The 20449-nt window shown below is 34.8% G+C and overlaps 2 protein-coding genes across 2 annotated transcripts; both read left to right on the top strand.

The window, feature by feature from the left end:
• Nucleotides 1–131: 131 nt before the first annotated feature.
• On the top strand, nucleotides 132–16585 carry LOC124947936 (MAP kinase-activating death domain protein). Its single transcript, XM_047490763.1, has 32 exons — nucleotides 132–847; nucleotides 958–1126; nucleotides 1254–1419; nucleotides 1529–1709; nucleotides 1782–1939; nucleotides 2039–2339; nucleotides 2426–2755; nucleotides 2881–2913; nucleotides 3274–3392; nucleotides 3461–4230; nucleotides 4303–4541; nucleotides 4931–5122; nucleotides 5751–6074; nucleotides 6143–6211; nucleotides 6290–6490; nucleotides 6558–6765; nucleotides 6835–6915; nucleotides 7002–7141; nucleotides 7225–7383; nucleotides 7464–7655; nucleotides 7767–7872; nucleotides 7962–8101; nucleotides 8420–8560; nucleotides 9159–9303; nucleotides 9371–9500; nucleotides 9572–9788; nucleotides 9866–10138; nucleotides 10246–10425; nucleotides 12248–12256; nucleotides 14893–14965; nucleotides 15036–15082; nucleotides 15646–16585. The coding sequence occupies exons 1-32, from the start codon at nucleotides 743–745 to the stop codon at nucleotides 16189–16191; spliced, it is 6144 nt and encodes a 2047-aa protein (XP_047346719.1). The 5' UTR covers nucleotides 132–742; the 3' UTR covers nucleotides 16192–16585.
• Nucleotides 16586–18642: 2057 nt separating this feature from the next.
• Nucleotides 18643–20382, top strand: LOC124947951 (farnesol dehydrogenase-like). The gene is made up of 5 exons (XM_047490818.1): nucleotides 18643–18796; nucleotides 19207–19419; nucleotides 19516–19766; nucleotides 19841–19987; nucleotides 20069–20382. The coding sequence occupies exons 1-5, from the start codon at nucleotides 18709–18711 to the stop codon at nucleotides 20108–20110; spliced, it is 741 nt and encodes a 246-aa protein (XP_047346774.1). The 5' UTR covers nucleotides 18643–18708; the 3' UTR covers nucleotides 20111–20382.
• The last annotated feature ends 67 nt before the right edge of the window (nucleotides 20383–20449 follow it).

The raw sequence follows: 20449 nt of genomic DNA, 5'->3' as shown, positions 1-20449 counted from the left end.
TTTTATTTAATTTAATCAATTAATCGATTGCATTGGTATCATAGGCTATTTTAAAGAATTTTTATATTTTGAGGGTATCCTTCAGTGAAACGTTTCAAGGATCCCCTCGACCTATTTTTTGTCTTGCTTCTGCTAGTGGTGCTGATGGTGGCGGTGGTGGTGGTGATTGTAAAGGAGGAGGAGAAAGAGGTGGTGGTGATACTGCTTAGAAAAAAGCGAGCAGTATGAACTAGGCAAAGACGGTGAACGCGCGGATGCGCCACGGTGTTGCCCTTGCGACGCGAGAAATCAATAACTTAATACGAAAGTGGAGGATGACGAATAGTGTCACGGTCAATTAACAGCGTTCGTAATCGTTAGTCGATCTGAAAATGATAATTCTAGAAAAGATCTGAAAATGATAATTCTGGAAAAGATCTGAAAATGATAATTCTGGAAAAGATCTGAAAATGATAATCCTTTTACTAGATTCTTTGATGAGAGAATCATTGTACAAGGATCAATGAAATTAAAAAAATCGTATATATCGATTTTGACGTCTCTGTGAGATGATATAATTATTTAGGGCTGGGAAGTATGTTCATAGAGCTTTTTAAAAAGCTGATTTAGACTTTCAGTTACAGGCTGATATCACAAGATCAAAGAATGAAATAGCCATGATCGCAGTAGGAAGTGAGGTCGAAGAGAAACCATCGGCAGAAATCTTTTGCATATATTGTATAAAACGGTGACAGAGCATCAAATGGCAACCATGGATATACAAAAGAAGCAACTTTGTCCACGTTTGGTGGACTATCTTGCTATCGTGGGAGCCAGATCGGCTCCGATCTCTCGTCAGCCTGTGCAGGTATATTATATATGCATATACATACATACGTACGTGTTAATATCCGAAAGAAAAAAAGATGAGAAAACAAATGATAAAGTTTATATAACTTGTTTTTCTATAATTATTAGGTTCCAGAATTGTTGCGCAGATATCCGGTGGAGGATCACAAAGATTTTCCTTTACCTCTGGATATGGTGTATTTTTGTCAACCAGAAGGTTGCAGCAGCGTGGGACCTAAACGCACAGCCTTACGAGAAGCTACGTCTTTCACTTTCACCCTCACGGATAAGGACTCAGGTGAGATTCCTAGAAATGAAAAACATTTTTCTTTTCAATTATCTAATCGTACATATTTTTACATACATATTTTATTTGTTTAATATACATATTATCTAATTTACCTATTTTTTTTTCTTTTTTTTAGGAAAAACACGATATGGCATTTGCGTTAATTTCTATCGACCTATAGAAAGGGCTGGAACAAATGCACGTGGTGGTATTTCAATGAGAAGAGACAAATACAACACCACTTTTAGAAGGGAGAGTTGGAGAAAGAGTATGGAAAAAAGTACAGATTCTGCATTTTCTAGGTGAAACGTCACATCCTATTGTTTCTTAAGTGCTTTATCCTTCTTTGCCATGGTGATAGGATTTTGATTAGCACAATAATAAGATTGTATCTCGAGCTGTTATTTATAGCGACTATAGAAGCAGCGCGGTGGGTCCTAGTGATTCTGAAAAAGATTGCTCCAGTAGCAGAAGAGACTCTGACACGTCCCATGCGCCTTACGCACCGAGATTGGGTGTTACAGCACCAAGTGGTGACAGTGAAAGTGGTGGTAGTCATTCTCCTTCACCACGAGCTTCTCGAAGGCGGCAGGTTAGTTGTTCATTTTCTAATCTATTTTTCGATCATTAACAGATATATATATATATTTATTTTTTTTTTCAGAGGATTCGAAATCATTCTTTAACATCACTTTGTATCATTTCTCATCATCCATTCTTTTCGATGTTCCGAGAATGTCTTTTCGTTTTGAAGAAAATCATTGATGCATGCAACGATAATTCGACTCCTCAAAAAGTAGGAGCTTCGAGGCAAACTAATAGGTACTGTTTATCGGCTTTGAATTATAACATTGAAACAATAGTTTCAATTATATAGTATAGTATTATAAGTATAGTTTATTTTCTTTTTTCTATCTTCAGAGATTCAGTGTGGAGTGTTCTTAGTGGTCAAGTTTTGGAAGGGACTCCGTCCATCGTGTTACACGATATACGGGAGATCGAAACCTGGATCCTGAGATTGCTGAGCAGTCCAGTGCCAGTGCCAACGAAAACGCGTGTAGAAATCGAAATAGTATCATCAATTATACAGCCTTCACTCTGTTTTGCTTTACCTGATCACACAAGATTTTCTTTAGTTGATTTTCCTCTACATTTGCCTCTCGAACTTCTTGGCGTTGAAATATGTTTGAAAGTTCTCACTCTCATTTTATTAGAAAATAAGGTAATTATTATCGTTATTGATTACAATCGATTTTGTTGATCTTATAATATAATTTGAATACGATCTTTGAAATACTCTCGTTTCAGATCGTATTACAATCACGAGATTATAATGCTTTGTCGATGTCGGTGATGGCATTTGTCACAATGATCTATCCCTTAGAATACATGTTCCCTGCAATACCATTGTTACCAACCTGCATGAGCTGCGCGGAACAACTACTACTGGCTCCAACGCCATATATCATCGGAATACCTGCCTCTTTTTTAATGTATAAGAAAAATTTCAAAATGCCGGATGATGTCTGGCTGGTGGATCTCGATAGCAATAAAGTAACTGCACCTCCTGGTTCGGCGGATCAATTACCACCCTTGCCTGAACCGGAAGGTACCATACTAAAGAACCACCTGAAACAGGTTAGTTCAATGGTTCAATATTCTTGGATATATATTTTAAAATCATTTTGATGTCCTTTCTAATATCATACGCACAACTAATCCCATCCATCATCTAATAATTATTACTCCATTCGTTTCCGCAGGCAATGCAACTAATGGATCAAGTTGGCTCTGGTGTAAATATTCTATTTTTTTTAGTTTTTTATTCTTTATATAATATTTATTTTACAGTAGTTAACAGTAAGCGGAATCTGTTGCAGTGTTGTAGTGATTCTTTTAATTTGAAAACTGCGTATGCATTGCGTGAACGTCGCATTTCCTTTACCGGAGGATTTGATATTATCGATGCAACAATTTTTTTTGCAATAATCCTATTAGTGCCACCCATATAGCTGATTTATTCTTTCAATAGATCATTTAATACATTTGATTATGTCTGATTTAAGACACGCTTGCAATCATAGATTTTGTAGATGAATTACTTCGCTTTTTTCATTTGCTAATGATTATATATTTTGATGTTTTATCACTTTTAGACAATGGGTAGTATGTCCGCTTCGCAAGCTATACCATCAGATACTTGGTCATCACGATTGTCCTCTCAATCTCCAAGCAGAAGAGAAAGTTCAGCATCTCAACATTCTCAGAATTTAAGGTGAAGCTTTAAAGTTTACAAAGTAAATACGAGAATTGTCTATTCAAAACGAACTTTATATCTTTTAGCGTGTCGACAATGAGGCACAGACCGAGCGTTGATTATCAACATGGTCACGGTCAACAAAGCCCATTGGGTGGCAACGCATCACAGTTACGTCGTCCTTCGTTAACAGCTGCGATGGTATCAGCTTCAGCATCTGGAGGAAGCGGTACGCCTTCTCCTTCATCATCATCGCCAGTACCTGGATCTGGGACCACAACAGGCAGTGGAACATCAACAACTTCGATTACAGCTCCACCATTTAACCCCTTTATCTACGGTAACGACGTTGATTCAGTCGATATTGCAACACGAGTGGCTATGGTCCGCTTCTTCAACTCCCAAAATCTTTTGGCCAACTTTACTGAGCACACACGCACGCTGAGGCTCTATCCAAGACCCGTAGTTGCATTTCAAATAAATTCTTTCCTCCGTTCGAGACCAAGAGCAAGTCAGTTTCTGAACAAATTTGCGCGCACACAAGCTGTTGAATTTCTCGCCGAGTGGTCGCTTACACCTAGTAACGTTGCTTTTTTGAGAGTACAAACCGGTGTCTTTGATCCGGCGCAAATCGGTGATAAGTCAAAATGGTACGCTGCGAATCTTGAGCCAATACATTTCAAAGTTTGGGATAACTCTAGCTCTTTGGCAAACGCCTTAAATGCGCTGAAGGAGTTAGAGAGTCAGCCGACTGACGAGAGTGGTTCGGATTCAGAAGGAGCAGAAAGCACGAGCTCTTCTTATTCTTCTCTCAGTGATTTCGTTTCGGAAATGGCATCGTCGGATTTATCACCAAGTGAGAAAAGATTTCTTTGCATCTTTGTGGATATTTTTCGTTCATTTCTCATTTATATTACCTTTTCTACAGGCTATAATTGTCCTCAAGTCAGTCAACCTCAACAAATGGCACTTTCGATTGACCCAAAGAATATTTATAATCCACCAAGTTCATTGCAATATCCTGGCGTAGAAGAAGAATCACCGGCACGTCCTGAAAGTCCACCAAGTACATCCTCCAGTCATAGCGATCTCAGCAGTCCGAGTTTCAACAGAGACTCCGAATTGGAGTTGAATCCTAATGCTCTCGAAACATCACAATCTACCAATGTAAGTGGAAAAAAGATGGAATGGTTTATCGTAATGTGAAATGTTTTCTATTATACGTATAATAATAAATTAGAAACAACCGAAATGATTACGTCAAAAGAGAACGATGGGCTTTATCACAATGTTCCTTGTCGTGCGCATATCACACTATGTCGTTTTTCAAACAAGCTTTTTTAGAAAATTTTCTCATTCTTCTGCTATTTTCTATTGCTTAAAACGTGACGCGTATCCCTTTAAAAAGTTCAATACACAATCATTAACAATCACTATCGATGAAAAAACAATTCGCAAAACTAGGCCAGTGTCATTACATATCTCATACTAATTAAACGTTCATCTAAATTTTGTATGTTACATGCTTTTTGTGCTAATGAATTACTTGATCATAGGATAAAGAGGAAGGTGGTAGTTTTGAGTCAGACTCTGCATCAACAATAACTCCACGCACAATCCTGAGCGCACAAAGTTCAATAGGCCAGTTTGGAGTGGGCATGGGGTCATTAGGTAACTCCTTGCTCAACGACACTGAACGCACTACCACCCCTCACAGGACTTCACGCGTCACTAGATATATGGTTCCTGTGAGTCATTCTATATGCGTGCATCGGATTTCTGTCCTGCATTTATCTTTTCAAAAGATACCGTCTTGTCTCGATGTCATTATATGAATGCATGCACATCTGGTATCATTTTCAATTTCACTGGCTTGGGCGAATGTCATCGTGTTCGAAAAACATCACTTGGCATGAAACTGTATTTTTTTCTTACAGTTTATATGATACTACTTGGGTTTATTCGTTTAACTTACGTATATCTACGTATTTTTCCTATCGTAGCTAAGTACAATATGATTTTATGTATGTCATTTTTCCTTCATATTTTTTTCTTTCCTATCAAATAAAAAATATTCTACGTAAATTCTTATTTTCAATTTATACATACATTTTGTCAATTAAAAATTGTTATAATATTGACAAAAAAATTCTACACAGTATGCAGTCTCTATCTTTTTAGTCTTTAATAAAGATATAATCAATGATTTGTATTATTGGTAGAGAACATTGTCCACTGAGATCAATCAACTTTTAGAATTAATTTGATGTATGCACAATATTGCGTGCGATATCTTGAATGAAAGCTTGCTGCAAAGACGAGTAAAGACAAAAGGGATACATCAAGGTAACAAATTTTACCTACCTAATGTTAAAGGTGATGCCCAGTGGAACGAGTCTTCAGAGACAACCAAGCGTTGGGAATGTTTTGGCGCGAACATCCAGCTTTGGATCTAGCACGAGTCCACTTCTAACACGACAGCTTAGTGGTAGTATGGATAATGAAACTCTTACGGCATTTCGTCAGCAATCGAGTACACAGGATGGACAAAAGAACAATGCTGGTATGCCAGGAAATGGTGTTTTGAGACAAGGATCACAGGGTTCGTTGTTTGAACAAATTGCGACTCAAGCAAAGGATCTTGTACGAGAAACGACTAGACAAAGTAGTCAAGATGGACTTCTTGCGCATATGGATAAAGTATTAATATCATTTATATCATTGCCTAAATTATAAAAATATTTCTTTCTAAAAACCTTTTTTTCTAGTTAAAGCATCAAGCAAAGGAGAAGATAACTGAAGCAGGCGAAGACAGTTTATTCGCGCCATTAGAACAGGTTTTTTCGTAACCTGATTATACAAAATAATTTTTCAATTAAATTTCATATAGAAAATAATGTAGAATTCGTTTGCAGTTGACACAACAAACGAAGAAGGCTGTAGGCGAAGCTACCAAATCCGTTCAGGAGGCATCAAAAACAGCTATCGAAGCTAGCAAGACTGCTGCAGGTGTCAGCAAAAACACTTTGGACGACTTAACGTACATGGGTAAAAGTACATTTGGTGATTTAACAAAGAGTGCTAAGGAAGTCGCAACGAAAAAGGGTTTGCTCAAGGTATCTAAAAAGTAATATTAGATTAGGAAGAGCAGTCATTTCAATTTTGTTTTTATTGTTACTTCAGAGTATTGGAGAGTCGCAACAATCTTCACCACCTCATACTCCACCATCTTCTGGTATAACTCAAAGAAGGGAATCATCCAGTACTCAATTGGTTGCCTCGGATACTCGTTCCGGACGTAGAGACATCGGGCGTGATTTCTTTAGCAATATTAGTAGCGATTTAAACGGTATCGCTGCTCAAACGAGCAGTATGTTCAGTGATTTATTTGGTACGTTTATTTTGTCATAATCACTAAGGTCGGAAACATTTTCATATTACTTTGTACATATTTTTATAGGTAACAGAAATAGTTCTAATCGGAATCTTGCACAAAGATCAAAGGAGAAAACTAGTACATCGTTTGGACCCTTTCCTAAAGGTTAATACGATTAAATACAAGTTATAAATGAAAAAAGAAAAACAAAAATAAAAATTCAATAATGATGAAAGTAATTTAATGTTCAGTTTCAGGAAAAACAGGTCTCGTTGAGCGTTCATCGTTAATAAAGCATTCTTCGATGAAAGCTAATCAAGAAGAGATGCAAAGAATGCAAAATGCAGAACGATCTAGTACAAACAGCGACAATCAAGCATTCTTAACGGATGTAAGTACATCTTAATAATAGTTTTTTAATCTTAAATACAATTCTTTTGGACTTGTTTTATTTTGGTATTATTTTGGTATTAGGTGGTAACACAAGTTCTGGCTGGTGAAGGCGTCGGTTGGCTCAAATTGAATAGATTGAAGAAACTTATGGAAGATGAAAGCTATCGAGACTTGGTTGTTACAAAGCTCAACAAAGGGCTCAATAGAAAAATTAGTCCCGATGATCATATTGACGATGTGGTGAGTTGTATTACATGTTCGACTTAAATTTATATTCCGTGTGCTTCTATTTTTATTATACGATAATTATTATTTTTCAGTGTATCTCCAAACCAGTATATAAGGGAATGCTAAAGTGCCTTCAAGCAGTGGTTCATGGTCTCGCTCATACTTATAGTAATTTCGGATTGGGTGGAATGGCTTCGGTTTTCCAATTGATGGAGATAGCTCATACTCATTATTGGAGTAAGGATCTATCGGAAGGAGGTTTCGATAGTTCACTGTTATCACAGGTTTGTAAAATAAAAATAATATTACATTAATCAATAGAGTATGGCGTAAATAATTTTTAATTAATGATTAATAAATAATAAATAATTAATAATTACTCATCTATTATTCAGGCATCGAGCCCATTTGGTAGCAAGGAAAATTTGAAGTCTCCACAATCTCCGAATCAAGGTGAACTTCCAGATATATCACAAAGATTAAGAAGTTCTCAAACGCAAGGTATACGATCGGATAACAGGAGGACAATCAGAGGTGCTGATACATACATATATATATATGATGCCTCTACTTGTCTCTTTTGTTTACAGAAATACCACCTCAGGTTCAACTTGAATTCACCCACGGACAACAAACGAGTGACGTTGGGCAATCAACAACGGACATGTTTTTGGATATGTTCACGAAAAAAAAAAAGTTTTTGTGCAAACTGACGTCATTCGATTCTGAGGTACAAGAAAGATATTGAAACTATCTTTATTTTTATATAGCGTGATAATATAAAACAACTCCTCTCTTCGATATATGTCGTGTGAAATAAATCATTAATGTTGACATATATTTTCTCAAATGCGAAGCATTTGATCCACGCGTCTTTAGATACCGTAAGATTCGTATTATTCGAATAAAAGAGATATTAATTGCGCATTTGTTATAAGTTAATTCTATTGACGTTAGCTAATCAGTTCATTCGAAAATGAATTTTTTATAGGCAGGCAAACTTTCTAATGTATATTTACATTATTTATAAACGTGATATGTTTTTTAGAGTGGGCGGGGAGGTGGAACAGGAAGCAGCGAAGCTTTATCCACTGACGGAGGTAGCATTATCACTAATCCTGCTTTTCGGCAAGCACATCAAGCTTCTTTCCGAAGCACTGTGTCTGATAGCGAGGTTGAACAAGGCAATGTAAATTTCTTATTGAATTAGTTGCATTAGTCAAGTAGATATTATACTCCACAATTTATCATCAACATCAAATTTAGATGGATCTCGTAGATTCTTCTTCTCAAAATTTTCGATTTTTGTTTAAGATGAATTCATGAGAATGAGTCTCAAAAGTAGTTTGATTAAAAAAAAATAATTACAGTGGTAGTTAATAATTTAGTTCTACTTTTAGCTGCTTCATGCATTTATTCCACCTTGAGTTAAATTTTCTTTTTGAATTAAATTAGTCCATTTAATTTTCTCTATTTCTGATGAGTGTTATTTCTAATAAGATATTATCACAACATGAAATTGAAGAGTTCAAGGCGAACTTACGGATCTAACTATGCAAATTACTTTTCCATTTATCTATCTCTCCTATCTCACTATTTCTCTTAACTAGCAAGACATTTACATTATCCTTCAATTAAGTAATTACTTAATTGTAGACATTATCTATGCGTATGAAAACTTCGTAATATTAGTTTAAATTAATGATTAGTAATCTTTTATTGGTAAAGTAAGGTGAACGAGTAATTCCATATCCACGTGTCCACGTTATTTGATCTTCTGTTTCCAGTTTCCGCGTCAAGGAAAACAACGTACTGGTAGCGTTTGGTCCAGTAAATCATCTTTGAGTACAGGCTTTAGATACCATGGTGGAAATTTAATATCTACGACACCAATGTCTAGTCCTGAAACAGCACGAACTTATCTCTTTGAAGGTATGTGATTAGAAAAATATTTGATAAATTATTTATAATCTATAGTTATAATCTATATTTCGATTAGGTCTTTTGGGTAAAGAAAGATCCAATCTTTGGGACCAAATGCAATTCTGGGAGGATGCTTTCCTAGACGCTGTATCGCAAGAACGAGATATGTTGGGCATGGATCAGGGTGCAGGAGAAATGATGGAAAGGTGATGATCGTTATCCAAAATTTTATAAATCAATAAAGATAACAGAAATTAAATAATATTCGTTTATTTAGATATAAGAGTTTGAGCGATAGCGAAAGACGTCGGTTGGAACACGACGAGGATCGATTGTTATGCTCCCTTTTGCACAATCTCACTGCGATCTTGGTAATGCTAAACGTTGATAAAAACGAGGTGAAACGTAAAGTACGGAGATTACTAGGAAAGAGTCACATCGGTTTGATTTACAGTCAGGAGCTTAATCAGCTTCTCGATCAGATAAACAACCTCGTACGTTCCTTTCATAAAATCTATTAAATTCGTACTTTTCAGAAAGAGATATCCATTACATAAATACATTTTTTCAGCATGGAAACGATATCGATCTAAAGCCATTGACGTCTCGACAAATGCATCGTCAATCCTTCACCGTTCATGCTGGGGTCGATGCTGATGGTGATTTAAGATTCCTCGAAGTTCGTCACGACGGTCTTGTGTTGAGATCGGTAAACGGAGTTATCGTTGAACGTTGGTGGTATGAACGATTGGTAAACATGACCTACAGTCCGAAAAACAAGGTCCTTTGTTTATGGAGACGAAACGGTGGTCAAACACAATTTCATAAATATTATACAAAGAAGGTAACTTTAAAGAAAAACAAAAGAATAATTTCTATATATATATATTGATAATAACTTTTCATTTTGAGAAAGTAATTAAGAGAGTTTATTCATAACACCTTTTCCAGTGCAAAGACCTTTACTACTGTATAAAAGATGCTATGGAAAAAGCCGCTGCTCGTGGAAGAGGAGGAAACATCGGTATCGAGCTGGGAGGTGAATTTCCAGTTCAAGACATGCGTACAGGAGAGGGTGGACTTCTTCAGGTTTGCATGGAAGGTGTTGGTCTTCTCTTCGCAAATAGCAAGGTACGACCAGTCCACCATCCTTGCCCGTTATACGTTCGCATTACACATTTTACGTATTTTCGAGGGTGCAAGAAGAATGAAAACTTCAACTTTACCAGTTGTACTAATAATTTCCTTTGTACATCGTCCTATTCTTTCTTGTATGTCATATTTGACAACTTCATTTTCCTATTTCTTCTGTCTTCATAGGTACTCGTAAACGACCTCTCTTTCCTCTTTCTATTTCTCTCTCTTTCTCTCTCTCTCTCTCTCTCTCTCTCTCTCTCTCTCTCTCTCTCTTTTAATAAATCTATCTTTCTATCTATCTATTTATCTATCTTATTTCGTTTTTTCTTTCCCTCATTTCTTTTGCCTTCTTCTATTGCAATGTTACTGTTTCCTCTAATGTTAATACTTAAAACAAAGGTATCATTGTTCGACGATTGTATATAAGTTGAGTAATACTTTTTCAAGTATGTTTCTTTGCTTCGGTTCAACGTTCGAAAACTTAAGATAATCAAATATTTTAAATACAATGGATAATGTAAAGGAAAAAAAAACGAGAAAAGAAAAGAAAAGAAAAGAAAAGAAAAGAAAGAGAAATAAGATTAAGTTTGAAGAAAGAATCGTTGAACCGAAGTAAATGCAAAATCAAAGAGCATAGCCGTCGCTCAGCCACTACCTCTTTTACTCTTCGTATTGTCTCGATTATTGAATACTCTCTCTCTTTCTCTGTGTTTTTTTGTTACTGCATTGATGCAAGGACCACTCAATATTATCTCCCATCGCTAGCCACCACGATCTGCTTAATTTGTATCTGTACGTATTTTAACAGTCTTATGTATGATGAACTCATGAAATTTGGCGGTATAAGAGTATCTTTTCGGATCAAACGAATTAGGGCGGGTCGAGACTGGATGGGATGGGGTGAGAAGGACGGAGGGAAGAGGGTATAATACGATACAGGAAAGCTACTTTTGCAAGAGCAACTGAGTACAAGAATGTTGAAGCGACTGCAAGAGTAAGAGCGATAGAGGCATTGAATGAGAATGATTGCGTAATTTGAACGAGAAGTGTTTTGTGAAGGGAGAGGGGTTCATGATCTCGAACAAAAAATATGGTTTAAAAAAAAAGAAATAGTATTTAAAAGAAATGTACACACTCGTGGCAGGGCATTTATGACATTGCTCTGATTTTTTATCGGTAATTTTGTTTTGGGCAATATTTTGTTGAAAGCATTTATCAATGTTTTCTTGCATGGAGCTCGATGTGCAGCTGCAGACTCTTTTTATCTGTATTATAATAATTATCTACACACACTTATTATATATTTACGTTACGTTTATAGGAGTTAAGGGACTAGGAAATACGGATCGTTTGAAAGTACTATTTTTATATATATACATATATATATATACTATTACATTATGACTTGTATATGAATGTTGGATGCTGCGTAAAGATTTTTCAAGTCTTAAAGTTTTTTTTGTCTGTCGTGGTCACACTGGAGAAAAGTCTGTCGAATATTAATTATATAAACGTGAAAGAAAATAATAGGAAAAAAGAAAGAAACGATCATTCTATATCTTATTTTTTTTTTCTAAACGAGATAGACTTTTCTCAGCTTGGGGAACTTTTGAGATGGTCCTTGAACAATGAAATATTAATCGTTTATTAAATATTAATTGGCCACGTCGATAGGTAAATAGCTGTATTATGTTACCGTGCAGCCCTGTCTCTCTTTACATAGTGGATATTATTGTCTACGAAATTTAATTTTTTGTATTTCTGTTTTCTGTTTCGTGTCCCGTCCATCGACAATGCCCTGCGGCTGGGCAAGCAGGATTTCGAGGTATTGATCAACAAATCATTATTTGTTATAAATCCAATATTTAATTATACTCAGTGTTGGCCGTGTTCCGGAAATGCTTATTTATTTTACCGTTACTTATAATCGTTTTTTACTATTACATACATATATATACATACTATATATATATATATATATTTACCACACATTCTTGAATTGCATTTGAAACGACTGATCTGCTCTGTCTATCTTACTGTTCTCTCACCGTCGATCGATGCTTGGTACTGTCCGTTGTTACTGCGATACTACATTATTGCGATAGGTATATATGTGTGTAGTTTATAAGCACACGTATACATACGTGCATCATAAAGAAATATCGTCAAGTTTATTATTTTTTATGCACCACGATTATCAGTGTTGTTATTATCAAAAATTAATTCGATGAATATTGTTGAAATTTGTAACATATTTAATATTATTTAATACTATTTGAACGCAATGTTACTGGAAATGGCAAAAACGAACGTTTAGGTTGTCAGATAAATCGAGATATACCCTTCCTGTAATCGAGTGACTTATTCGACTTTTAAAAGATTTTTTAAATCCATTTTGTAACAGCAGCAAAAACATCGATTATCCCCAATTGGGATTCGGGTAATCGTAAGATAAACGTCAGCAGATCAATGTTAGAAATTGATACAAATCTTACCTTCAGTCGATTCGCTTTATATGATTATGATGTATACTCGTATGTATACACAAAAATGTTCATTTCGGAGTACGGCCGTAGATAAAGTATGTGCCGACATAGTAGCGAATCGTGTAGTAACACCTGTAGTGCCTAACAAATACTGTTCTCAATTAAATAAACGGCGCACAAAACCGGGAGGCATCTTGAAATGATTAACTTAAATTGTTTATGATTTCATCATGTCAACGAATCTGAAGACAATGAATAGTTGAACTTTGTAAAGGATCCCATGGTATTGCAAATATTCAAAGAGCAAATTTCAAATTTGTCCTTGAAAAAGAAATCAATGTTACAAATTAAAAAAAAGGACATAATGTCACCCGGTTTTGATATACGTCAAAAGGCTACCGTAAGACGGAAATCCGTTCGGCGGTTACCTTGATTTAACAGGCTATTCCGATAGCGCCGATCACGCAGTAGAGCAATTGTGTCGTGCTATATATCGCTATCCCAAAATTAAGTCCAGTCTAACTTAATAACTTTAAAAATTAAATCAAAGCCTTATTCGGACTCGTAAGCGATAAATTTTTGTTAATGAAGACCACTGCAATGTCACTATTCCTGTTACCATAACCATAATCATAAACACATATATACACCATGAGATGACCTTTAGCATGGCACTGCTACGTGATGTTTCTCCTCTCTTCAAATTTCTTCTATCGAGCACACGAATAATGAATACTATTTATTCCTACTACTAACACATTTGACTATCTCACACATAGCACTTAAATATATCTAATCATGATTGTGCATCATTATCGAGGTATCCCTTCCACTGCTATATATATATACATATATATTTATATCTATATCTAGATGATGCGATTGCACATTTACCAGACTATCCGACGCTAAGCGGTTGATAACATACGATAAGTTTAGGCCATCTCCAGAGTTGCCTGCCGCTGATTAAACGTTAACCACTGCCACTGCCATTGTTGCTGGTGTTTCGCGATATGTTGCTATATTTACATCGTCGTGTCGTTGCAATTATAAAAAAAAAGAAAGAAAGAAAGAAAAAAAAATTATGCATGATGCGCTTAGTAAGCTTCGCTTTTGCCACTTCCATTATCTTTGATCTGTCAATCGTCTCTTGTCTCTTTTTTATTTCTTTTTTTTCTTTTTTAAGAAAGAAAAATTTTATAACGCTTTTACGATTCGATCGAGACTTTCGTGATTTATGAATGAAAATTTCTCTCTTATCTCATTATGTTCCATCTTTATTGGTACACAAATCATGGATCATGAGAGTCTGAATATAATGTTTAATGTTTGAGAAAATTCGCATGAAATGATTTGAAAGTCTTTGAATGATATCAACATTGATCTCATTAAACTTTAGATGAACATTCGTATAATAATATATTCATATCGAGATATAATGATGCATGATGTTACGGATTGCTTTGCTTTGCCGTCTTCGTGTTTTTGTATTTCGCGATATATAAATAAATAAATAAAAATTGCACATGCATATCTCGCATGAATTTCCTTAAACTTCCTTAAAGCTTCACGCGGTCATCGTCATGTCTTCTCTACAAATGTTGCTACAAGAATGCATAAAAAAAGAGACCACCGTTTGAAAATCAATCTTATAAGAAACGAGATGATTATCACGTAACTAATAATTTAATAATAATTTTGTAACTATCTTACGAACGATGATCTCTTTCTTTATTTATTTTGCAAAATGCAGACGTATACCACGAGACTCGTTGATCGGCTGCGGGATACATTTAACAAATGATTCCAACAAGCACCAAGTCCCTTATACATGCTTCTTCGAAGAGCTGTGATCGGTATCCTCTTTTCATTACGTAGTTCTGTAGATGTAGTTAAACAGTACTGCATGGAAGCGTAGAAACACATTATCGTCTAGTTCACATTCGTTAATGCGTCCACGTTCTATTATTTTCAGTTTTTTGTAAGACTCGATCATATCCGCAAGTGCTTTACCCAAAAGGATGGAATCTTTGTTCTGGAAGAATTCAGTAAGTAGTCAGTGGCGAATATAGAAAACACATCAAAAGTCTATATCATGTTCTATGTATTATCTTTCAGATCCTAAAACTAGACAAGTAATCCAACGTAAATATAGGTCGCAAATGGTGAGTGAAACAAAAGAATGATATCCTAATATCTGCTTATTTTCACGCGATATTGTTTTCAACATTATTCGTTTTGTTCCATGAAAATAACAAATTCATACAGATAGCTATATTACACATGGATTTAATTTTATTATATAGTACTTTAATTTATATTATGTATAATGTATAAACACTTTTAGTTTTTTTATTTTCTTTTTTCTGTAATCACGTTGACTTCTATCACCTGACAGGCCAACGAGATGATACACTGTATGCATCGGATATTTTCAATTGCGTTTGCCGTTGCCGAACTCTCGTCAGAGGTTCATCTTGAACCTTTATCCGATAAAGACACTGCATGAAGCTTTATTTACGATGATTCCTTTCGTTTTGCAAATTTAACGTAAGTCTCACAATCCTTATTTACCTTTTTTACGTAATATATTGTTTAAATTTTATCTTTTACGTTGTACTTAATTGCACAGTTTTATATTGACCTCCCTGTATGATTTATCGTAATGATATCTCGTTACAAAATCGTGACTTAATATACGTATATTTATATATATTCTCATTCACAGGCAGATCAAATCTGTTATGCGGTACTCTGTGTATTCTCTTATTTGGCTGCTGGCTTAGAGCAACGTAAACAACAACCGCAACAACAACAACAACAACAACAACAACAACAACAACAACAACAACAACAACAACAACAACAACAGCAACAGCAGCAGCAACAGCAACAATTGCGCCAACAGCAGCAGAAGCAGCTACGTCAGCAACAATTGCAACAGCAGCAACAGCAATTGAAGCATCAGCATCAGCAATTGCGACAACAACAACAGGAGGTGCACCAACATGTGCAGCAGCAACAATTACGTCAACAACAGCTGCAACAACAGTTACGTCAGCAACAGCAACAGCAACAGCAACAGCAACAGCAACAGCAACAGCAACAGCAACAGCAACAGCAACAGCAGCAACAGCAACAACAGCAACAACAGCAACAACAACAGAGATGGCAGCAGCAGCAACAGCAAATGTCGCCACGGGAAGAAAATATTCCTCAAGTCGTACAAGGAAATACGAATACACAATTTGAACCCTTTCTTCAACAGCACTGACACAAAGGCAGGCACTCTCTCCCATTCGTGCATAATTATAATAAATGCGCTCCTTACGCTTGCCTACCTTGGGTATAAATGAATTTAATGTAAAACATGAGATATCCTTTTTATTATTCGACCTTGGAATATCCAATAAATGTTTGTCGGCGTGGTATTTTCCTACAAGAAAACAAGCAAAGCTTAGAAATTCTTCATTTCTTACGCTTTAACTGCTTTGTTCTTGACTCGTTCGACACTTCCATTATAACATGTGATATATGTAATCAATATACAAAATAAAGTGCACTGAAGAAAGAAATAGATAGAGAGAGAGTGAGAGAAAAAGAGAGAGAGAGAGATAAAAAAACAGAGAGAGAGGAAGAGAGAGAGAGAGAGAGAAATAAAGAGAGACAGAGAGAGAGAGATAAAGAGAGACAGAGAGAGAGGAAGAGAGAGAGAGATAAAGAGAGACAGAGAGAGAGATAAAGAGAGACAGAGAGAGAGAGGAAGAGAGAGAGAGATAAAGAGAGACAGAGAGAGAGAGGAAAAGAGAGAGAGAGAGAGACAAAGAAAGATGAAAATTGTAAGCATACAACATATATACAGAATCACATGTCTTGTATTATACATTGCAGCCGTGTATAGAAAATGTATATTTTTTTCAATACACATACATACATACATATATATATACATATATATATATACATATATATGTACATATATAGATACATATATATATATATATACATATATGGATATATATATATATATATATATATATTTATATATATATATATATCATGAGAGAAGTCAGAAAGAAAAAGAAAGAGAGAGAGAGAGAGAGAGAGAGAGAGAGAGAGAGAAAGAGAGAGAAAGAGAAAGAGATAAAAAACATAGAGAATATTGCGAGAGACCATAATTTTGAAAAAATTGAATCTGTACGTACCTATAGTTATTACATGCACGAATCTAAGAGGATTAAAAAAAGAAAACGACCGATCAAGAATAGTTGTTCAATCCGTAGTCAGCAGAGATGTTGTATACGAATGTGAGAAAAATTTATTGCATTTCATATTTTAGCTATCTCTCATTACATTCTTGAAAAGAAAAAGAAAAGAAAAAAAAGGAAGAAGACAAATTACCCAATGACTATTTTAGAGGTTCCTATTAAAACAGCGATTAATAACTAGTTGAACGAGATATTAAGCAAGAATATTGTAATGCTAAATAAGTAATCAAACGTAATAATATCGACACGTATGAAATACGTGACAAAATTGTTTTGCCTTCCTCAGGTCTCATGGTCGATCGTCTTATCGTAAAACTTTGTAATATATCAAAGAAAATTTTTGTTCGTCTATTTTTCTCTTTTTTAAACAGATACAGATTTCGTTGCAGCAAACACGCTTATTTGACAATAATGATTACTCGACAGTGAAAGTTGGCCTACAAACAAAGTAGACTTTTTCAAATGTCTACGATATTTTTAGGATATATTTCCAAAATATTCAGTGTATTTTTCTGGATGATGTTGATGCCAAAGAAATTTGTACAGTAAAATCATATTAATTTTCTTTCCTTATTATCGGCGCATTCTTTATTGTACTTTCATTCATTAATCTCACTTTCTATTTTGACATTAGAACGATAAAGATGAGCCTGTTCTTGGCGAGTGTGAGGAGCACCTACACTATTACTTGTTATTATGACAAAATAAGCAATATACGAAAGCTTCTGTTGTATTTTAGTTATTGCACGTGTATTAAAAATTATTTAAAAAAAAAGAAAAAAAGAGCAAGCAGAATATAGAGAACTCTTTGTAAATATGTATCTACGGACTACAAAACTAAGAGCTGACACGAATATATTATAGTATTGTGACTTGAACTGTGGAAACAATAAAATTGGAAGTAGAACTTGGAATGTTTCTAAATTTTTAATCCTAAGAAAATCTTAATGTCTTGATCTTAATATCCTACATTTTCAAATTGTTTCAATTTAAATCTACAGTTGTAAAAATCTTAAACAGGAAACTGTAACATGACATAACATCGTAACGATCATGTGTATACCTAATTGACTTTAATTAAACGTCATTAAATTCGTAGAAGACGTCATCCAAAAGCTTCTTTATGAATCATACAAGAGTTCGACAGATGTGTCATGGGTTCAAAATGTTTACTGGAACGTTTTGAAACAGGTGAATATTAAAACGATAATAAGTCATATTTATTAAATAAAAAATCCAATATACCTAAAGATATATTAATAATAGCAAGAATTAACTTCGAGAAATCTATAAGATTTCTTCGAATAGTCTTAATAAACAACCATATTATATCTAACCAAAGGACAAGTATCATTTTTCCGCAAAACTATCGCATTACTTATATATCTGATTACCAATGAGCACTTTTCTTCCCTCCTTTTCCAACTAGTTTTGTATATCCCTTTGGAAGACTTATAAGGTGTCTCATGTTGTCAGCCGACAGTCTATGAGATTAGTATATTCTCGAAGGGAAGACAGACAAGATGGAACGATGGGTTGGAAAAGTAGCTGCCGTTACTGGTGCGAGTGCAGGAATCGGTGCAGCTATTGCTCGACAATTGGTTACTAACGGTAAAGAAAAACAAGTCAATAAAATTATTCCTCTATTTGAATATAAATAATATGATTTAATAAGATTGTTAGATTATATAAATGTTCGATTTTCCGTAAAAAATGCGTGCCGATTGTTTTCCCTCTTCAATGAAACAAAAAATAGAAATGAATCATTAAATAGAAAAAAAAAATTGAAACAGAAAAAAACAAAATTTATAAATGCTTTGTTTCAATATATGCACATAATTAATATTGTTTATACATATACATATAGTAACATGTTTATAGATATACCAATATACGTGCGCGCGTGTATGTACGATCGGAAAAGCAGTATTAACTTTTCAGATAATCTAATACTTTTTATGTACAAGAGAGAAGAAATAAAAAAGAAAATAAAAAGAAAACAAATAAAATGTATTTTGTAGGTATGACAGTAGCTGGATTAGCTCGTAGAACAGACAAAATCGAGGAACTTTCTAATAGTTTAGAAGGGGCACCAGGGAAACTTCATGCAATCGAATGCGATGTGACTAAAGAAGAGAGTACAACAGCTGCGTTCTCTTGGATTGAAGAAAATCTTGGATCTCTCGATTTGATGATCAATAACGCTGGTATTGCTAAGGAGTCTTCGATAACGCGTAAGTCTTGATATTTTAATCACCAATCTAAAAATAAAAATGTATTTTAAATATATCTCTCCGAGATATTAATATTACAGATAATTAATATTACAGAAGGATCACTTGAAGATTGGCGAGTCGTTTTCGATGTGAACGTCTTAGGAGTTTGTTTGACTATGCGAGAAGCGACACGATTAATGCGTAAGAAAGGCGAAGATGGTCTGATCATTAATATAGGTAGCTTGGCTGGAGAAAGGGTACCTGCTGTACCTGGTTTCGGTGTTTATCCATCCTCGAAACGTGCGTTAACTGCACTTGCACAGACACTACGCAATGAACTGAATGGGACTAAAATACGTGTCACGGTAAAATTAATAAATAAATCATAACAAATGTACTTAGAATCAATTTATCGATTTGTCATGTTCATTATTGTTAGAATATTAGTCCCGGTCTTGTGGCAACCGAATTGATGGCATCTTACAGTGCCTTCTCCGAAGAAGTTCTAGCTACTATGCCATCGTTGAAAGCTCAAGATATAGCAGATGCTGTGTCCTACGTTCTATCTACTCCATCTAACGTCGTTGTAAGATTAATACGCTTTTTTTTAAATAGTATTCTTACATGATAATACAAGATAAAATGAAATATAATGAATTTTATATAGATTCAAGACATCATTTTACGACCAATGGGCGAAACTTGGTGATTTTCTTTTCTAAGATTTGTTCGATAGTTCGATAGTACGCTGAATAGTACGTGGCTTCTGTTTCGATTTTTTTTATGGTTAGACATGTATTCACGTACTATAAACAAATATCTAATTCTATATTGTATTGCTAAAGGATTCGGTACGTCGCTATTATATTTACCCAATGCGATCACTGTGATTCGAATAAAATAAAATGTAATAGTAGAGCAAGTAGCGATTAATAAAAGATTTTTCTTTGATGGCATGAAAATAATAATAATTTTACATGACATACATTGGTTATGCTTGAAACATTTTCACAAAACCTTTCACTCGTAAGCCTTCCCTTATTCGTTG

The sequence above is a fragment of the Vespa velutina genome, chromosome 3 (assembly GCF_912470025.1).
Source record: "Vespa velutina chromosome 3, iVesVel2.1, whole genome shotgun sequence".
Taxonomy (NCBI): domain Eukaryota; kingdom Metazoa; phylum Arthropoda; class Insecta; order Hymenoptera; family Vespidae; genus Vespa; species Vespa velutina.
The sequence above is the reverse complement of the archived record's forward strand: the minus strand, read 5'-3'. Positions and strand labels throughout refer to the sequence as shown.